Genomic DNA, 20,467 nt, shown 5'->3' with positions numbered 1-20,467 from the left:
TCTGCTACAATATGCTTCAAGAATCTGCTCATAAACTTCTTTTACATCTGCTCTTAAAGTCTGATATATATTTCTCCTATTAATTCAGTTATGGATAGGAGAAATATTTGTTGGTTTCTTGATCCATTCTTCCCCAATACAACTTACACATGTAACATCTTCATGCCTATTCAAAACAGGTCAGCCACGTTTAAAATAACATATTTCACTTTTAATTTCCATGGTGAGGATGATATAACCAATGCAAGGTTGGCCACATTAAAAAAATTAACATATTTATTGCTATTTTGGGCAATTATATTATGGTCAGCCACCATTCACCAAGGGATATAATATATGTTTGAATCCCATCGTTTTTCAATGTGACTGTGCTGTTACATTTCCCTACATAATCTTCAAGCATAAATACAAAACAATAAACACAGCCAGACATTGGTCAAAAGCCCTATGCTGTACATCCATAATGCGTCTTCCTTTTCTTATCAATGATGAGCAATCCATGTTTTGAACCCTCCCCTTAATTGTTAGTTGTCCAGTTCTTACTAATATGCTAAAGCCTCATCGACCTATTTTGCTCATTCAGGGAAAACAATTTTAAAATTAGCAATGTCAAGCTGACATACACGACATACATTTTATTGATACTAATGAAGTTAGAAACTTTGGCCATTTCATAGGAAGTACACAAAATTAAATTAAATTTCATTCAACCTCTCTTCTCGAATATTTTCAGAAAACAATATTCTAGTCAATAGGAAAATAAATATGTAAGTTCTTCAAACTTTAACCAGACAATCTGTATGCTAAAACAGTGAAGATATCAAGGCATTACAAGTTGAATCTAAATGCACAATTATTTATATCTGTGCATAGCATCGCTTAATATCCTATTAACTTACAAATTTTATTTTTTTAAAGCACAACACAAATTATAAGAGCATTACAACCATATCGGATTATGCAAGAAAAGTATTAATTTATACCAAAGCGTCCTAAATTCTTTAAAAAATTACAGAATTAATCAAATAACAAATTACATAATCCAATTAGGCAGGAAATATATCGAGGCACAATAAAGTACCCTTAATCTCTTTTCAAGCTCCAAACGCCAAGTGAGTTCTTCACATCTCTTCTCAAGCTTATTCTTTGCTTCTTGCAAAGCACCTGTTTCCCTTGCAGACTAGCACATTTCATAACCAACAATATTACTACAATTAGATTCACCAATAAAAAAACTCATCAAATCTAAAGGCTATAAATTTTAAACAAACAATAAAATTTGTTCTATAAGCATCTCTCTTAAATATCTTGCAATGTGAATTTTTTAAAATAGTCTGATTAGAATATAAAACACACACACCTAACCAAATTAAGAGTATATGGCAAACAAGAAACATTCAGAAGAACCTTTCACATCAGTAAAACTCTTCTGACAAATCGCTAAATGGAAAAAGAAAACCTTTCAGTATACCCTACCGACACATTTGTATCCCACTGGGGGAAAGAAATATCGAGCAAATCCCAAATTACCAATCACTTAATATATACAAAAATTGCCACATCTACGTGCATCCAAGCAAAGATCTATCCTCCAAAATAAACTGCCACATAAATCAGGATGAGCAAGCCACCAACTTAATAAAACTATTGAGAATGCTTCACCCATTCAAAAAGAAAAAGGAAGATAAGACAAATCTATTAATGTTCAATAGAAGCCCAATAAAAGGGCCTAGAGGACTGCCTGAAAAAGAGCAGCAGCCAGGCAAACAGCAGGAGCACCAAATGGTGTCTAGAAAAAGACAGAACATCAAGCAAAGAACCAAAGAACCAAAGCAAGATGAAGCCACCAAACCAAACCAAAGAACCTAGCAAACTAACCGCTCTGATCAATCAGGAAAAAGTCTAGAATCGACAGATAGGCTGTAGGACAGGATGTGACAAGATGTCTCCAAGAACCCCTGAAGGCGCTATAAGAAGAAAGCCATTTCTGAGTGGAGGATCTACACAGTCTAGCAGCTCTGGGAGGCAGGGGGCAGGGGCTGGGGGCTGCTGGTCCAACTCCCTCTTGGTGCCTCGCATGGGGGGATCCATTGTAAAGGAGGTGATCATACGATTGAAATGCAATCTCACAGAGAGAATCCACTGCAGGGTATGGTCTGGAACCCTCCGTGTCTCCTGAAGATAGAGTGAGAGGCACTTCTGATTTGTATACATCAAGAAGGCTGGGAAAGACTAGGCCTCTTGTGAATGTAGATTAAACTTCTTATACGACTGGTATTGTATTAGCAATCTGCAGATTGTATAATACTAAATTTTTATTTTTATTTGCAGGTTATGATCAACCTGGTTCTTGAATGAATCTGAACTACAATGGCAATGAAATCTATGTGTTCAAATCTGAATATTTAATTTGTTCTGAAATCACCGATCTGTACTTGAGAAAGCATTTACCAATTTTGATTCTTGTCTCTTGGATATCAGTGGGTATATATAAGTGTCTTATAGGACATGTCATGAGACGACATGTCCACCTAACATGTCCTTTCACGAAGAAACACAAAGATTCCTAACAACTCCTCCAAGAGTCCCAATGCTAATCGGGTATGATTTGCAATAAACAAATACTATTAGGAAAGTCGTCGATCTGCATAAACTTGAATGGATCGTTTGCTCCATCCAATTACGATTCAATGTAAACATGTCCAATCATTATTTGAGCGATAATATGCATGAGATCATCACTCAATCTACACCAAAAGATGAAAAATAAAATTATAATCTGTCAATAATGATTTCAATATACTTAATTTGGTGTATATATATATATATATATATATATATATATATATATATATATAGTTTTGATTGAATGTTGGATAATTGGTTGTCTCCAAGGTATAAGAATGATAATTCTAATTGAACACAAGAATTGTGTATATGTGTGTGTGCATATGTATGTATGTCAGTTCACATAGGGAACCGACATACATGCATACATGCACATAAGTATATGATCAATACAATAAATTATCATTGTATCTAATAGAAGCTATCGTGTATGAACACTCCCTCTTAGCTCGAGAAGACAATTAACTATATATCAATGGAGATGTCACCTAACTCATGATATCAAAGGATATACAGAACATCATGTCACATGACATTCTTCTTATATCCTAGTTATGGTATATACATTGACATCGCGTCCCATGATGTCTACCATAATATATCATGGCATGTCCACAGATATTACATCACATAATATCCACCATGATTATCTCATAAAGAGCATAATAATCTATAACTGATATCAAATCTCCTATCAAAATGTCCAAGACATACAAACTATCATGACAAATCTACAAATATCAAGTCACATGATATTCATCATGATAGTGAAAATTGTAAAGTAGTCACCTTACAATGTTGAATACAAGTGTATATCATCTAGAAGATAGTCACCTTTCAATAATGTACACAAGGGGCCCATAAAGTCATGAGTGACACATATGACAAATTAAAACATATATATATATATATATATATATATATATATATATATATATATATATATATATATATATATATATATATATATATATATTAGTACAAAAACAATTTTGAGACTTAATAATTTACAATTCAATTATACAAAGTTTCTTTCTGAAGTATTCGACTCCAATTTTGGAGAAAGGATAGGTAAGAATGTTTGTTGTTTGATCGCTTGTACTAATATACTCCAACTGGATCACATTCCTTTCTACCATATCGCTCACATAGTGGTAACTTGTAAGGAATCTCTATATGCTTAGATCGGTCATGGAACACTGGATACACTGAGAGCTTGATACAACTTTGATTATCGTAGTGGATAGTAGAAGGTTTTAGGGGCTCACCAAATAGTCCCACGATCAACTTTTTAAGCCATAGTACTTTTCTAGCTCCCATAGACGCTGCAATCTATTCAGCTTATATAGAACTTTGTGCTACTAAAGATTGTTTCCTGCTTATCCAAGAAATCATGGCTGATCCCAAACTGAAACATCTTGATGTGTTTTTTCGATCAATCACACTTTCATCCCAATCTGAATCTAAATACCCATGAAGATCTAGGTCAACTTTTCCATATTTGAGACCATATGCAATAGTACCTTAAAGGTACTTCAATATATGTTTCCTAGCAAGGAGTATTTCCCATGGTTCACACATAAACTGACTCAAAGCATTCACTATGTAGAAAATATCTGGTCGAATGTTAACCAAGAAAATCAATGATCCAATAATCTGTTTATAAAGAGTAGGATCTGCAAATATGGATTCTACTATTGCCTCTTTTAACTTATGTAAGGTGGTTTCCATGGGTGTCGACATCGATCTATAGTTTAACATACCAAATCTTTTTAGAATATCAATAGTGTATTTTCCTTGATTTAGAAGAACACCATCTAGTTTTTGCCAGACTTACGAACCTAGGAAGTAGTGTAAAATGCCCAAATCCTTCATGTCAAATTCTGAGGCCAAGTCCTTACATTGAACAATAAGATGATCTTCTCCAATAGTATTAACATATCACTTTTGACCATTTTTAAGTAAAGATTTGGGTCTGCATCATTCTTTGTAAACCCTAGTCCCATAAGATAGTTGTCAATCCTTTCATACTAAGGCTCATGGAGCCTGTTTAAGTCCGTATTCGGCTTTCTTCAATTTGCATACATATGAGGCTGCATTATTAATCACCAAACCTTCATGTTATTCTAAATACACTTCTTCTTCGATAGTCTCGTTCAAGAATGCACTTTTCACATCTATCTAGTGAATTTTGAAGCCTTTAGCTCCTTGAGTTGTTGTAATAGCTATAACTACTCTAACAGAAGTATATCTGGCAACAGTTGCAAATGTCTCCTCGTAATCAATACTTTCCTTTTGAGAGAACCCTTTTGCAATAAAACGTTTTTTGTGTTTCTCTATACTACCATTTGCAGCATGTTTGATTTTGAAGAGCCATTTGGAAGAGACAATAAATTTCTCTCTAGATCTAGGTACTATATCCCATGCATCATTTTTCAAAATGGATTGATAGTCTTTTGTCATGGCATCTTTCCATACTTGTTGTTTGAGGGCTTCTATTACACCAGTGAGTTCTGAGTTAATGATTTCGCTCATTAAGGCAACATATCTTGAGAAACTATTAGGTCTCTGAAAGTTCCTTTAGGTGCTCCAAAGTTCTTAACTTTCTCGATCATTTTTCTATCCCAATGTGGTATTTTCTTCTTGTTAATGCCTTCATTTTCTTCTTGATGCTCCTTATGATTCTCAAGATCAATTTGGTTTTCAATTGAGGTTTCTTCTGGATACTCCCTCTGAAACTCAGTACTAGGGTCTTCCTCCATATTTTTAGGTGAATTTTGAATTTCTAACTAATTTGAGGTCTTTGTCCTTTTGAAGGAAATGTCTTCCTCAAAGACGACATCTCTGCTCAATTCTCTATCTCTTTGTCCAGGCATGTATATCCTATAGGCTTTGAGGTTACACTGTAGCCTACAAAAATTCCTTTTCTCCCAAACGGTTCTAATTTTGACCTCTTCTCTTTTGGCACATGAATATACACAGCACAGCCAAATATCCTGGGATGGTTTATGTCTAGTTTTAGGCTAGTACAAGCCTCTTCGAGAGTTTTCATATAAATTTGTGAATGGGAACATTTGCTTTGGATGTAAATAGTTGTTCTAGATGCTTCTGCCCAAAATGAGGTATCTATGTTTTGCTCATACATCATTGATTTTGCAACCTCTACAACAATTCTATTTTTCCTCTTACCTACCCCATTTTGTTAAGGATTATAGGGTACAATAAACTCCCCTTAAGCTGAGCATTAACACAAAATTATTTAAAGATTTATGTCAACCTTCCGAGTCAACCTTCCCTTCATTCCATACAGCATCCTTACTATCATCTATTCACTTCCTCTTGCATCTTTGAGGCCATTAGATCCATGAGATGTAGTAGAGTTGCAGATGAGGATGGCTTCCAGGCAGAACTTTTCAAACTTGGTGCTTTAGTTCTTGGTTCATATCTTCCTACACTCTTTAATAGAGTTGTTTGCACTAGTTTTCCTGAGACATGGTCGAGGCATGTGATTTATCCTATACATAAGGTGGGACCTGCTTCGGACCCAAGTAACTATAGGACTATCATGCTCAGGCATACCTTTGCCAAACTTTACGCTACTGCTCTAAGCACCATGTTATCTGGTGAGCTGGACAGGAGAGGTTGCAAAGCTAAAGGGCACGTTGGTTTTCGCACTAATTATCAAACTATGGATCATATCTTCACTCTGCAGGCTATTATTGAGGAGGCCAGGCATCGCTCTAAGAAAGTCTACGATTGTTTTGTCGATTTTCGTGAGGCTTTTGATTATGTCCCTAGGATGGCTTTATTTCAGAGACCGTAAGATTGGGATCTCAGATATGCTTCTGATTGCTATTATGAGACTATACGAGAAGGTGACTTGTAGGCTTAGGACTCCAGAGGGTTTCTTTGATCCGATTCAAAGCACCATTAGTGTGAAGCAGGCTTGCCCTCTTTCTCCTACTCTATTCGAGTTGTATATTGACGAGCTCGAGGATTTTCTTTTGAGCTCCTCTCATCCTGGTGACGGTTGTTATTTGCATCAAGTGTTGATATCCATTCTCTTTTTGCAGATGATGTTCTCCTGGCCTCTTCTTCGAACAGTTTACAAAGACTCCTTGATGGTCTGGCCTCTTTCTGTGATCAGCGTCAACTTGTAGTTAATCTAGCTAAGACTTGTGCGATGATTTTTAACTGCTTGAAGACCTCTCATCTTCATTTCTTTTTCCAGGCATAGGAGGTTGAGATCACTTCTTTGTACATTTATCTTGGAGTTAAGTTTTCCAGACCCCGCTTCATTTTGAGACTAGCTATTCAATCTAGGATTAGTAGAGGCAGCGTTTCAGGCATAATTTTCAGGATATTTCATCCAGGTTGTCCCTCTTGGACTCCTTGCTCAGAGCGGCTATTCTTTATGGCTTGGTGGTTTGGGGGCCTTCTCTTCTTGCTTTTGATTGGGCTTCTATTGAGCGTGTTCAAACGTTATTTTTACAGCACATCACCAGATGTCACAAACTCACCCCCCACAATATTATTTTAGCTGAGTTTGGAGCTCATCCTTTAGGCTTTCGACCATTTTTTACTTGATTTGGTTTCTCCATCGGCTTCGAGGTTTCATGGAGTTTGATGCTAACCGTCATAGGTACTCTCATCTTGCATATTGTTCTTTTGTTCAGATTAGGAGATCCGACACTATTACTAGATCTCGTTGTTGGTATGCCCTTGCCACCTCTCTGCTGGGTTCGATCGAGCTTGACATTGATCGTCTCCCTCCTTACCAATTCTTGTTGGACACTCCTGCTCATCTCCTCCCCTCTCTTCAGGAGTTGAACAACTGTGTTAGACAAGATATCTACAGGCAATACATTATCACTACTTGGAGTAATCATCCTAGGGGATTGCATCCTACGATGGCATTTTATGGAGAGCATTTTCTTGAGATTCAGAATGGTATTATTGTACGGCTTACTTATCTCTATCAACGTTGGTGTCATTCCCTTCGATTCTCTTTGGGCTCCTTCAGAGTTGGTTCTCATTGTCTTCGAATTTGGACTAATCACCATATGGTTAGAGAGGATCGAGTTTGTAAATTGAGTACTTTGGCAGAGGTTGAGGCTGAGACCCATTTCTTATTTCGTTGCCCTATCTACTATGAGATCAGAGGGAGATTTTATTGTCTTTTCAGGGATTGTTTCTCTCTTTCAAAGTTCTTCAGCTATGTTGATCAGTGGTGTCTTGCACTTTATCTTCGGGAGGCCACCCAACTTCGTGAGCATACTCTTCAGTTAGCTACGTCTTAGATCCACACCTTTGACCAGCTCATTACCGCCTTTTACTCCCCCTTGTCTTTGTCACGGAGTGTTAAAAGGCCTTCCAGCACTACTTCTAGATCAATCGGGCATTGTACCAGTCTTCTCAAGCAGCAAAACTCGTCCAACAGGCCTCAACGAAGATCTAGGACTTTGAATCGTCCACAATTATATGCTTTTGTTTTTAATTACTTTGTACCAATGAAGGATTCATAGTCGTTACCTTGTGTCTCTTGGTCTTCTGTCTTATTCTTTTCTGACACCTTTTTGGTGTTTCTAGTGCGGTCGGCTCTTCTATTTGTATGCTCAATCCCATAAACCTTTCTGGTTTTTTGTTGGACATTAATATTATTATCTTATCTTATTATCTGAGGTGTATTCTTTTCCCATTGTCTGTTCTTTCTACACGATTTTCTTGTTAGGGCTTTCAACTCTTTGAACCTTTTAAAGATCTCTTCTAATTCTTTATACTTAAGCAGATCCAAGTCCTTCTGGAGGAGTCATCCACAAAAATTACATAATATAGAAACCCTCCCATGGAAGGGGTAGACATGGGTCCACATAAGTCAGAATGGACTAGTTCTAGTATATTTTTTGTTTTGCTCAAACTATTTTGAAAAGTTCGCTTTGTGTTTTCCCTAAAACACACCCTTTGCAAGTCCCATTATGAGTTTCATTTAGCTTAGGCAGTTTTGTTACCAATTTTTCCATGGAGGTTTTAGCACAGAAAAAAATATGCCCTAACAATTGATGCCAGATCTCATTAGAGACAAAATTCTCATCAATAAGGGCTTGTTTTGTGTCAGTGCAAAGTTTGTACAAGTTCCTTGTCTTGTATCTATGGGTTTAGCTATCTCATATGTGGAGTTCTTTGGTCATGCCAAAACTTTATCATCCTTGAAGGTGACCCTATATCCATTATCTTCTTAGGTAGCTATTGATACTAGAATTCTCTTAATTCCAAGTACAAAGAGTACATCTCTTAATTGGATAGTGATACCTAATTCCAATTCAATGGTACAAGTTCTCACCCCTCTTATAGGAAGTGTCTTGATGATCCACTATCAATCACCCAAGTGTTAAACTTGTGTGATACATGATTCGATGATCGCATCTAAAACATTGAACTTGCAACACTTCTTTTCTCTGCTTAAATGAACCCTTCCAATGAAAATTTATTTTGTCTTTTGAAATTCTTCTTACCTTTCTTAAAGAATTTGTGTTTAAGACATGAATATCCTCATCTATCAGTTTTTGCTTATTTCCTTTTGACATTTGTCTAGCTACTTCTTGTAGGCAGTCAAATCTTAACCGATCTAATTTTGGAATTTTTCATATGAATGACTCCCATGAATTTGGTAGGCCACCTAAAGCTATTAGACATAATTCTTTGCTATCAATTTTTTACACAAGTGACAGTTGATCCCTCAGCTCAATTATTCTCATGAAGAATTCATTAACGGATTCTCCTTTGTTCATGCTTATTTCATTTGACTCTTTAGTGCAAGGGTTTTGCCAAAATAAGTACTAGGTGATACATAACTGCATCTACTATTAGTTTCATATCCTTTTCATTATTCTCAATCAATTGTCATTTTTTTTGGTTCGTTCTTAAGTTTTGTATTCTTATTTTATACAAATTGGTCTAGCTTATTTTCATTTCGTATCAACTTCCATGATGTGAAGTTGTTTGCACCTTCAAGGTGATCCTCAAATCTGATCATGTTTGACATATTTAAGAATGAAATGTGACCGGAATATCAAGGTGAGTAATCTGATTTCGCAAGTTTGATTTGGATCTCCGTTAACAAGGCTCTAATACCATGTGAATGTATATTAAACTTCTTATCAGACTCATAAACTATTAGCAATTTGCAAATTGTAGAATACTAATCTCTTATTTCAATTGGCAGGTCATGATCAGACTAGTTCTTGAATGAATCTGAATTACAATGGCAATGAAATCCATGTATTCAAATCTGAATATTTAATTTGTCTTCAATTCTGAAATCACCGATCTGTACCTGAGAAAGCATTTATCAATTTCAATGCTTGTCTCTTGGATATTGGTGAGTATAGATAAGTGTCTTGTGGGATATGTCATGAGAAGAGATGTCCACTCACGACATGTCCTTTCACAAAGATACACAAAGATTCCTAACAACTCCTGCAAGAGTCCAGATGCTAATCGGGTATGATTTGTAATATACAAATACTATTAGGAAAGTAGCCAATCTGCATAAACTTTAATGGATCATTTGCTCAATCAAATTATGATTCATGTGAATATGTCTGATCATTACTTGATCGATATTATGCATGAGATCATCACTTGATCTTCACCAAACGATGAAGAATAATATTATAATCTGTCAATACAGATTTCAGCATACTTAATTTGGCATATATATAGTTTCGATTGAATGCAAGGATAATTGCTTGTCTCTAAGGTATAAGAATGATAATTCTAATTGAGCATAAGAACAGTGTATGTGTGTGCTGTGTATGTATGTCAGTTTACATACTGTATCGACATGCATACATACATGCACACATGTATATAATCAATAAAATAAATTATCCTTGTATTGGACCAAAGTATTATGTATCAACGCCTCTCCAATTAAGCAATAGAATCTCTTTCTCATCTCCTAGTAGATGGGGCAGCGCAAAATGAAGTGAGTCTTCATCTTAGCCTCCCCCAAATCACTAAGCTAGTAGAACCTATCCTCCCTAGCCAAATGATGGTTGATTTGGATGCAAATTTAATGTGAACCCACTTTGAAAAATCGAAGAGAGATACGAAGAGCATGGGATAGGTACAAGAGGTGTGCAATGACCTTGTTGTGTAACTCAAGGAAACGCTCTGCATAGAATGTCATCTTAGGACAAAGCTCCTCAGAGGAACAAGTCCAAGTAATATGAATATATTGTTTGTAGATGTTCACATTGATATGCATGTTCACCTCTTTCCACCGTAGAAAAAAATGAGAAGGGGCATCTAGGGATTACTAGAAAGGGGTGGGGATCAATATCGATCCTAATAAATCCCAACAGAGTCAAACCCTAAGAAAACCAACAACAGGCTCGACTAGTGGGGTCTAAGCGTGCAATAGCCTCTCAAGAGCAATAGGTTGGGTAAGAGTATGTATGAAGCTCCTCTGAGGAGTCCATGAAGCCCTACAGGTGATGTAAAAAGGAGACTAGAGCAAAAAATAGTACCAAGTCTTAAAGGATGGACCCCAAACTCGGCAAGAACAATATTGTGTGTGGTAGATTATCTACATCTATTAATATGTCAAAGAAGAAGAGTATGGACCCACTCCATAGAGGCCTAGTCTAATTCTAGTAAAGACAACCTGCAAACGACAAAACGTATAACAATGTCATGACAACATGATCAATATAACTATACAAATAAATATATAAAAATATGTACGAATACAAATATACACACACATATATAATTAGTTGTTCAAATGAATAGAAGAATATTTAACATCATAACTATAATATAAGTTAATCAATAAACAATGTTATAATTATTGCTAGAAGTGACAATAATTAAATCTAAATCCATAACTAAATGTTATTAATCAATCCATGGTCTATAAATTATTAAAACTAAGAATAAATAAATAAAGTAATAAAATTAAACTAATATCCCAAAAGAACTTAGAAAATTTAATCACCATAGACGTCACCATATATTCCAAAAGGTTACTGGCTGCAAATAAACAAATGGACCCATGGGCAAACGTCACGACGCTTAGTGGGTTATACACATGGTATATAATGGGGGACTGTGAGAAGAAGCAATATAGGACAGGAAAAAACAAGGTAGATAGAACAATTAAAGTTCAGCTTATATATTGACAACCAAGTAAGGAAAGATAGACTAAGGAAAAGATATAAGAGAATATTAAAAAGCTATTTAAAAGATTGAAAAAAAAAAGAACCAATATCATTATTCCAATTTCATTGTAAGGAATAAAAAATGCTTGAAAAGCACTTTACTACCATTACAGCAAATTACCATATTGGACATGGTGGAATACATAGTCCCAAACAAATATATTGGACATCTTATATTTTCAGCCCTGGCCTTTATTATTAGCAAGGTATGTTGGTAAATATATAAAAGAATATACATTGGTAAATTTATAAAGGAGTATGATTAGTAATTATATATAAAGGAATATGATTAGAAATTATAATTAAATATATAAAGGAATATGATTAGTAAATTATAATTAATTTATAAAGGAATATGATTACTAATTATAATTATGTAAATATGATTAGCAGTAAGATATTTGTTTTTCATATTATTATTATTGGGTAGAATTTATTTTATCTATTTATTTTTAGTTTCTAATATGATTAGTATGGATGATTATTAAAAGTAAAATTATAATATTATTAACATTTGAATTATGTGAATAATGTGCGATATTATCAAGGAGGGGCTTGTATGATGTTATCGTAAGTCTAATATAATCATAATCAATACTATTAATAAATTGTGGATAAGTCTATAAGAACTCTTGTATTAGTACGTAATGGATAGGGAGTGTGCACAGGGGGAGGAGTAAATCTCTCACGTTGGGAAAAGAGAGTTCCAATATGGGAACCCCATGTAGATCGTGTCCAAACTCGAGCAACTATAAATCTACCATCCAATATGGGATTTGATAGAAGGGGGACATTGACATTATCCAAAATTACTAATGGTATTAAGTGATGGCTCTTACAAATTAGTTTAAATATGTTTAATTCTACCAAGAATCAAATTCTTAAAAAATGGTCCATTTTCAATCTATGACCAATCCAAGCCCACATAGAAAATGGGGTCATCACAAACAAAGTCGGTCTAATCAAAGTGTCAAAAAGAGTCAGCTTGGACCCTATGTCTTGGAAATGATGTCTTAAGCATTGTCCCTCAACAAGGGCCAAAGATCCATAGCCCTTATTGATACGAGGTTGAATTGCCTATCTCAAGATAAAGCAAGTTCTTGAAAACTTAACCCAGATAAGTTTATGAAAAAGAAATCTAAATCACCTTGTCCTGAAATAAAATGTGGAGGTGAGAGGTCTTAAGACAATTGAAGACCGTCACCTTTGTTTTGCTCAAGTTCACCGCTAGTTGTTATAGATCGTAGAAAGAAGCAAGGCCATGAAGGAGTCTTTGTCACCCTTATCAAGAGGAGGCCATGAGGACCACATCGTCCATGAAGAGAAAGATAGAGATCAATACCTAGTGTAAGTAACAATTGTCCCTAGAGAGGGAGTGTGCATGCAAAAACTTCTCTAACACATCAACATAGAGTCCAAACAAAGTGGGAGATAGAGGCAGCCCTTGTTCACCCCAACAGTGTTGTGAATGAAGTTTGACATCCAATGAAGAATTGCCACAACAGCATACCCACTTAATGTCATCAAGATATAATAACTAAAAGGCAAATGGCTGCAGCCCAATACAATGTATTCTCATGATATTTGAAATTAAAACTGTTTTGAAAAATGCTGTGGCTGATAGATCTAAATGGTGTGGGTTATACTTGAATAATAAACCCTTGGCACTGACTCAGAGTTGCTCTGCTAAAAGTTGGAAGAATAATGGCATTTCCTTGATCAGGCACCTTTTTGTTGATAAACGATTTAGGCCTTGCAAAGAGATTAGTGTTAAGTTTGACATTCCTAGTACTCAAAACAAGACTTATAATTTGTTGTTAAAGGCTATTGAGAAATCTTCTATGATTAAAATTTATGATTCAGATTCTTTTTTGTGGCGAAATGAAATAGGTGGATGGCTCAGACTTTTTTGATATTTCCACTGAACAACTGTATAATATGCTAATGTCAGACTTGTCTATCTTTCATCAGGAGAACCATGGCTGAGGTCTCAAACGTCCCTTTTCTGATTGGTCTTTTTTCATTGAATTTTTTCTGCCAATCTTCGTCAGAGCCAAAAATGTTATGTTTTAGATGGCTTCTTTTGCTTCAAAAATTGGCAGTTGGTTCTGTACTTAAGTCCTTAAGTTAAGCATCTATTAATTGAGTCTTGTTAAGTTTAATAACCTGATAATCTCCAGGTCTGAAAGTGCAGACCGCACTTGCTCTTCTAAGTCCTAAGTATCTACGCATGGCCTTTTGTATGTATTCCTACCTCTCTCTTTAGGCGGCGACTTTCCAAAATTAATTATGATATTAAACAAGTGACACTAACACAATGTGTTAGTCACTAACTAATATTGGATTAGTTTGCATATCACCAGCTTTAGGAGGAGTAATACAAGCCGACTTAGGGAAGAGACACGCTCCTTAAGGGTCATGTCTCCTAGTCTAGATACTTAGAGGGATAGTGGTGCAGTTTTGAAGGACACACAAAACAATCCAGTCAGCTCCTCCAAGCACCAATATCCAGCAATTTATAGATCAGAGATATTCTCAGTCAATATCATATCAAAGTAGATTATTTCTTCTTGCATTGGCATTGGAGAAGTATATAAGTTCTGATCAAATATAGATGTCAAACTTCCTCAATATTCAGATTATTAGAAGACCATTCTCAGCAATCAAGGATTGAAATAGAAGTCTGATTCAAAGGATACAGAATTTGCAGAATCTTTACATGGTATGAAAGCTCTGGTAGTTAAATCTAGGCTCTGCAAAATTCAGTTATCAGACTTCATAAATATCTAGCAAACTATCTTCTATTTTCAATGGCATACACAATCAGACCCGAGGACAGGTTTGATGGGAAAGAACACTTTCAAGCCTGGAAGTTCAGAATCATGATGATTCTTGAAGAGAATGATGTAAAACAATTTGTTGATGGCGCATCCAAACAACCTCCAATTGAACCTCACAAATCTATCTGTAGCTGAGGAAATAGAAAAGCCATTCAAATCATTTTAGATGGAGTAAAAAATGATATCGTACCTATGCTTATAAAACATCAAACTGCCTTTGATATGATGAATGCATTACGAAATGCATATGAAGTAAACAATGCAACTAGAGTTCTTGCATTGAAAAGACAATTGAATCACATTCAGATAAAGAAAGGAGAATCGATAAATTCTTACTTCCTAAGAGTTGCCAGCATTAGAGATGAACTATCAAGTATAGGAACCACTATTAGTGACACAGAATTAACACTAATGGCTATAGATGGATTGCCAAATTCATTGGAGACATTTGCACAAGGAATAAGTGTCAGATATAATCTTCCAAACTTTAATAGACTTAAGAACGATTGCATTCAAAAGGAATCTAGAAAACTAAGGAAAGGAGGGAAACTAAAAACAGAATATGAAGAACTACATGTTCTTAATACAAACTCCTATAAAGGCAAGAAGAAGCATTTCAAAAAGAAAAAGGGAAATCAAAAGAATGGAAAACCAAAGAAATATCTATCTAAAATAAAGTGTTTCAAATGTGAAAAATTTGGACGCTACAGATCTAATTGTCCTGAAAATTCCAAACAAGCAAATTGTACAAATGTTATTACGGAAGAAGATACTTATGATCCTGAAAACGGTGTTTTGTATTCCTCACTATCAAATGAAGTTTCAAATAAAGCATGGGTAATTCACAGTGGATCTTCTAGACATATAACGAGATACAAAGAAACACTAAACTCTTTATCAGAGTAGGTTAACGGCGAAGTTACTACTGGTGATAATTCAGCACACTACGTTGAAGGAATTGGAAATTGTACTTTGAACCTAAAATCAGGAAATATTCTTCTTCTTAAAGGTGTACTCTATGTACGAGGAATTAAAAGAAACCTAATCTCAATTACAGCACTTGAAGATGATGGGCATAACGTTGCATTCGTGGATCGCAAAGTATTAAGTTGGAAAAAGAACTCCTCCATCAAGAAAGCAAAGTTAATTGGTCAGAGAAAAGGATATTTGTATGAATTGAACACAGAATCTAGTCGATCTATTCAAGCCTTAGTTCATGAAGCTGCAAATATAAATGAAATATAGCACAGAAGATTAGGACATCTAAATTTCAAAACTTTATAAAATATGGAGAAGATGGTTACTGGATTACCTAAACTAAATAAAGACCACTCAAGTATTTGCAAAAGGTGTGCTCTGGGTAAGAACACCAGAAGTCCTTTTCATGATAGTACTAGAAAAACAAATAATGTAATAGAATTAATTCATTCAGATTTATGTGGACCTATGTTTGTTCCTTCTCTTGGAGGATTCTGGTATTACATCTTGTTCATAGATGACTTCTCTAGGAAAACATGGATTTATTTTTTTAAATGCAAAGAATCAGAAGAAATCCTACAAAGATTCAAGGAATCCAAAAAATTAACTAAAAACTTTTCAGGGCATAAAATTAAAACCCTTAGAACTGATACCGGAGGAGAATATAACTTAGACTTGTTTAAAGGTTTTGTAAAGAATCAGGGATTAAGAGGGAGTACATTGTTCCTTAAATTCCAGAACAAAACGGGGTAGCAGAAAGAAAGAATAGGACAATTATAGAAGCTGCTAGAGCTATGATATTTGATCAAAATCTAGAATATTATATTTGAGCAGAAGGCTCTTGTACTGCTGTATATATTCAAAACAAAAGCCCTCACTCCTATCCTACGGATGAAATAACTGAAGAAGTATTTACTAAAGTAAAATCCAATATAAGTCATCTTAGAATTTTTGGGTGTCCTGTATATATCCATGTTCCAAAAAAAAAGAGAACCAAGTTAAAACCCTCTGAGAGGAAAGGTATTTTTGTAAGGTATAGTGAAACATCTAAAGCATATAGGATTTTGATACCTCGACAGAAAAGTATTAAACTTGGTAGGGATGTAATCTTTGAAGAAGACCTTGCACTAAAAAGAGCAATAACTTCTAATAAACCTTCTCCTTTATCTAGTTCTAAAAGAAATGGTGAAACTAGATCCCAAAGGGAGAACTTAGAAGAAATCAAAGATGAAATTCAAAATACGAACCTTGAAGAAAATTCAAAGAAAAGACCACTTTGGGCCGTCAAAACAGTTGAAGCAGCTCAAGACTTTGCTGCACCGTCTGGAACAATCAGAGAAAGCAAAAGACCTAAAAGATTCTCTAGTTATACAGCAAACATGAGTGATTTATCCAAAATAGAACCAACCAATCCTTCTGATGCTATTAAACATACAGCTTGGAAAAAAGCTATGACAGAAGAATACCAATCTATTATGAAAAATGATGTTTGGGAAATTGTTCCAAGACCTAAACGAAAATCTGTTGTTTCTTCCAAGTGGATATTTAAAATATCGCATGCTGCTGACGGTAGTATTGAGAAGTATAAAGCTAGATTTGTAGCCAGAGGATTTTCTCATAAAGAAGGAATTGATTATGAAGAAACATTTTCTCCTGTTGCCAAATATACCTCCGTAAGAGCAGTCTTAGCAATTGCCACATCAAAGGGATGGAAGGTACACCAAATGGATGTAAAAACAACATTCCTAAATGGAAAGATTTTAGAAGTATATCTAGAGCAACATGAAGGATTTGAAACTCATGATTCTAACACTTTTGTTTGCAGGCTCAAGAAAGCTCTCTATGGGCTTAAACAGGCTCCCAGAGCCTAGTATGAAAGAATTGATAAGTATCTCACCGGCTTAGGATTCTCCAAGAATGAAGCCGATCCCAATTTATACTATAAAAGAGATAAAAATGATATGGTAATTTTGATACTGTATGTTGATGATTTACTAATAACAGGTGATGATCATCTCATAGATCAGTGCAAGAAAGATCTAACTAGAGAATTCGAGATGAAAGATTTGGGACTCCTTCATTACTTCCTAAGACTGGAAGTACGGTAGAATTCTGACAGTATCATACTTAATCAAGGGAAGTATACATTAGACATTTTTTAAAAATTTGGAATGTCGAATTGCAAACCTATGTCTTCTCCAATAGAGACTAATCTATAAAAACTCAAGGAAGTAGTAGCAAAATCACCTTCCATAGATTCTACCCTCTACAAACAGATGATTGGGTCCCTTATGCACTTAGTAAATACAAGACCGGATATTTGCTATGCAGTTAATGCCTTAAGTCAGTTTATGTGTGAACCAAAGGAGATTCACCTAGTTGCGGTTAAACACATTATGAGATACTTACAAGGCAATCTTAGTTTTGGACTCAAATACAAAAAAGTTGCCTTAGACTTGCATGGATTCACTGATTCAAATTGGGGTGGAAGTGTTAAAGACAAGAAAAGTACTTCAAGATGTTGCTTCAGTTTAGGATCAACAATGATATCTTGGATATGCAAAAAGCAGTCTTCAGTAGCTCAGAGCTCCACAGAAGCCGAATATATTGCAACAGCAATGGCCTCTCGAGAAGTAGTCTGGCTAAGAAAGTTACTTGTGGAATTATTTGGGCAAGCCATGAATCCTACGATTATTCATTGCGATAATAAGAGTTCCATCAAACTCTTAGTGAATCCAATTTTTCATGACAAATCCAAGCATATTGAAATTCCTTACCATTATGTAAGAGATATGGTAGACAGGAATTCTGTAAAATTGGAATACATTTGCACTGCAGATCAAACAGTAGACATACTCACCAAACCTCTATCTAGAGTGAAGATAGAATACTTTAGGAGGAGACTTGGTATGGTTGAGTTGTAATCCATATGTACTCTTTTAATTATTCGTAAAATAATTTTATTTTATTTTGTCAAGCTATTGATTGTTATGAGCTCCACCATTTGCATTCATTATTTAAGAGGTGACGATCTCTGAGATAATGAACAACTGTATAAAAGACATTATGAGAGATGACGATCTCTTAGATAATGTGCTAAACAGTAGAGTTCTATTGTAAGATCTAGTTGAGTTTTAGATCATATTGTGATATGGACATTGCTATGTTTATGAGTCACAATTTGGATAAAGGAAGAATTTTAGTATTCTCCGGATTTATCCTGTAGTCTGGTAGATCTTAAACTCAGGATCATGTTGTGATATAGAAATGTCAATTTCTATGAGTCACAACTTGGATAAATGAAGAAATTAAATTACCCTTCAGATTTATCCTATAACTTATCACTAGTAGCAATGATTTGTCATATCACAGATTTAGTGATATGGCATTGTATTATGTGTTCTATGATTTCACATACTAAGAAGATTCAGACAGATATTGAGTATTAATTCTTGCTTATTCATCTATATAGATGTTGCTAGATATGATATCTCTTTGTATGATTATCAAGTTAAGAGGGAGTGTTAAGTTTAATAACCTGATAATCTCCAGGTCTGAAAGTGCAGACCGCACTTGCTCTTCTAAGTCCTAAGTATCTACATATGGTCTTTTGTATGTATTCCTACCTCTCTTTTTAGGCGGCAACTTCCCTGAATTAATTATGATATTAAACAAGTGACACTAACACAATGTGTTAGTCACTAACTAATATTGGATTAGTTTGCATATCGCCAGCTTTAAGAGGAGTCATACAAGCCAACTTAGGGAAGAGACATGCTCCTTAAGGGTCATGTCTCCTAGTCTAGATACTTAGAGGGATAGTGGTGCAGTTTTGAAGGACACAAAATAATTCAGTCTGCTCCTCCAAGCATCAATATCCAGCAATTTATAGATCAGAGATATTCTTAGTCAATATCATATCAAAGTAGATTATTTGTTCTTGCATCAGCATTGGAGAAGTACATAAGTCCTGATCAAATATATGTGTCAAACTTCCTCAATATTCAGACTATTAGAAGACCGTTCTCAGCAATAAAGGATTGAAATAGAAGTCTGATTTAAAGGATACAGAATTTGCAGAATCTTTACAAGTCTTTTGCTCTGCTGATGAGTCCTTTGAGCATTTGTTTTGAGTGTGATCTTGCACAAGAAATTTGGTCGATTTTCTTGCACTCCCTTATCACCTGAAACAGTCATCCTGGTATTTCTTGGAGTGAAACCCTAGCTGGTTATGTTGAATTCTTTAAACTGAAGCTTAATATATTTTAGTCAGTTTTTTTCTTGTGAAATCCTTTTGTTTTTGTGAAGAGAAAGAAATAGAAGTATATTTTAAAAGAAGGCAAGAAGACTTGCTGAGTTTAGTCTTAAACTCACACATTTTTTTATTATGTCTCAGGTTTCTCTTACCTTCAAGATCTCTATGAGCCAATTTATGACACTTGTCTGAGAAGGATCTGTTCTTATTTTTAAAAATGATGTTAAAGCTTTTCAGTACCTCAACCAATACAAATCTATGTTAGATCTGAGAAGCTTGATAAGTTCACTAAGATAATGAAGGAATTCAGAATCAATGAAGATGAAGGAAGATCCAATGCTAGTTTTGAAACTGAACCTATGGATAATACTAAAGAGACTGCTGGTCAAATAGAAGACCATGGGGTGGCCAGATGGGATAATGTGATCTGCCCTACTCGTGACTGATTTTCTGCTATGGAAAATGCTTTCAGTTCTTATCATGGTTGGGGCAGTTGACCCCAATGCTATGGCACCTTTTTTGTTGATTTTGGTTTTAGTTGA

General features: G+C 35.0%; 1 protein-coding gene across 1 annotated transcript in view; it reads right to left on the bottom strand.

Moving 5' to 3' along the window:
* Positions 1 to 20,467, bottom strand: part of LOC149575415 (myosin-15-like) — a 226,018-nt gene that overhangs the window by 86,981 nt on the left and 118,570 nt on the right. The window contains exon 23 of the mRNA XM_089815148.1: positions 1,082 to 1,180. Within this exon, the coding sequence (XP_089671274.1) occupies positions 1,082 to 1,180 (99 nt within the window). The remainder of the gene's footprint in view (positions 1 to 1,081; positions 1,181 to 20,467) is intronic.

Source organism: Cupressus sempervirens, chromosome 2 (assembly GCF_028749045.1).
Source record: "Cupressus sempervirens isolate cs-2001-9-10 chromosome 2, ASM2874904v1, whole genome shotgun sequence".
Taxonomy (NCBI): domain Eukaryota; kingdom Viridiplantae; phylum Streptophyta; class Pinopsida; order Cupressales; family Cupressaceae; genus Cupressus; species Cupressus sempervirens.
This window is presented reverse-complemented; position numbering and strand designations above follow the sequence as displayed.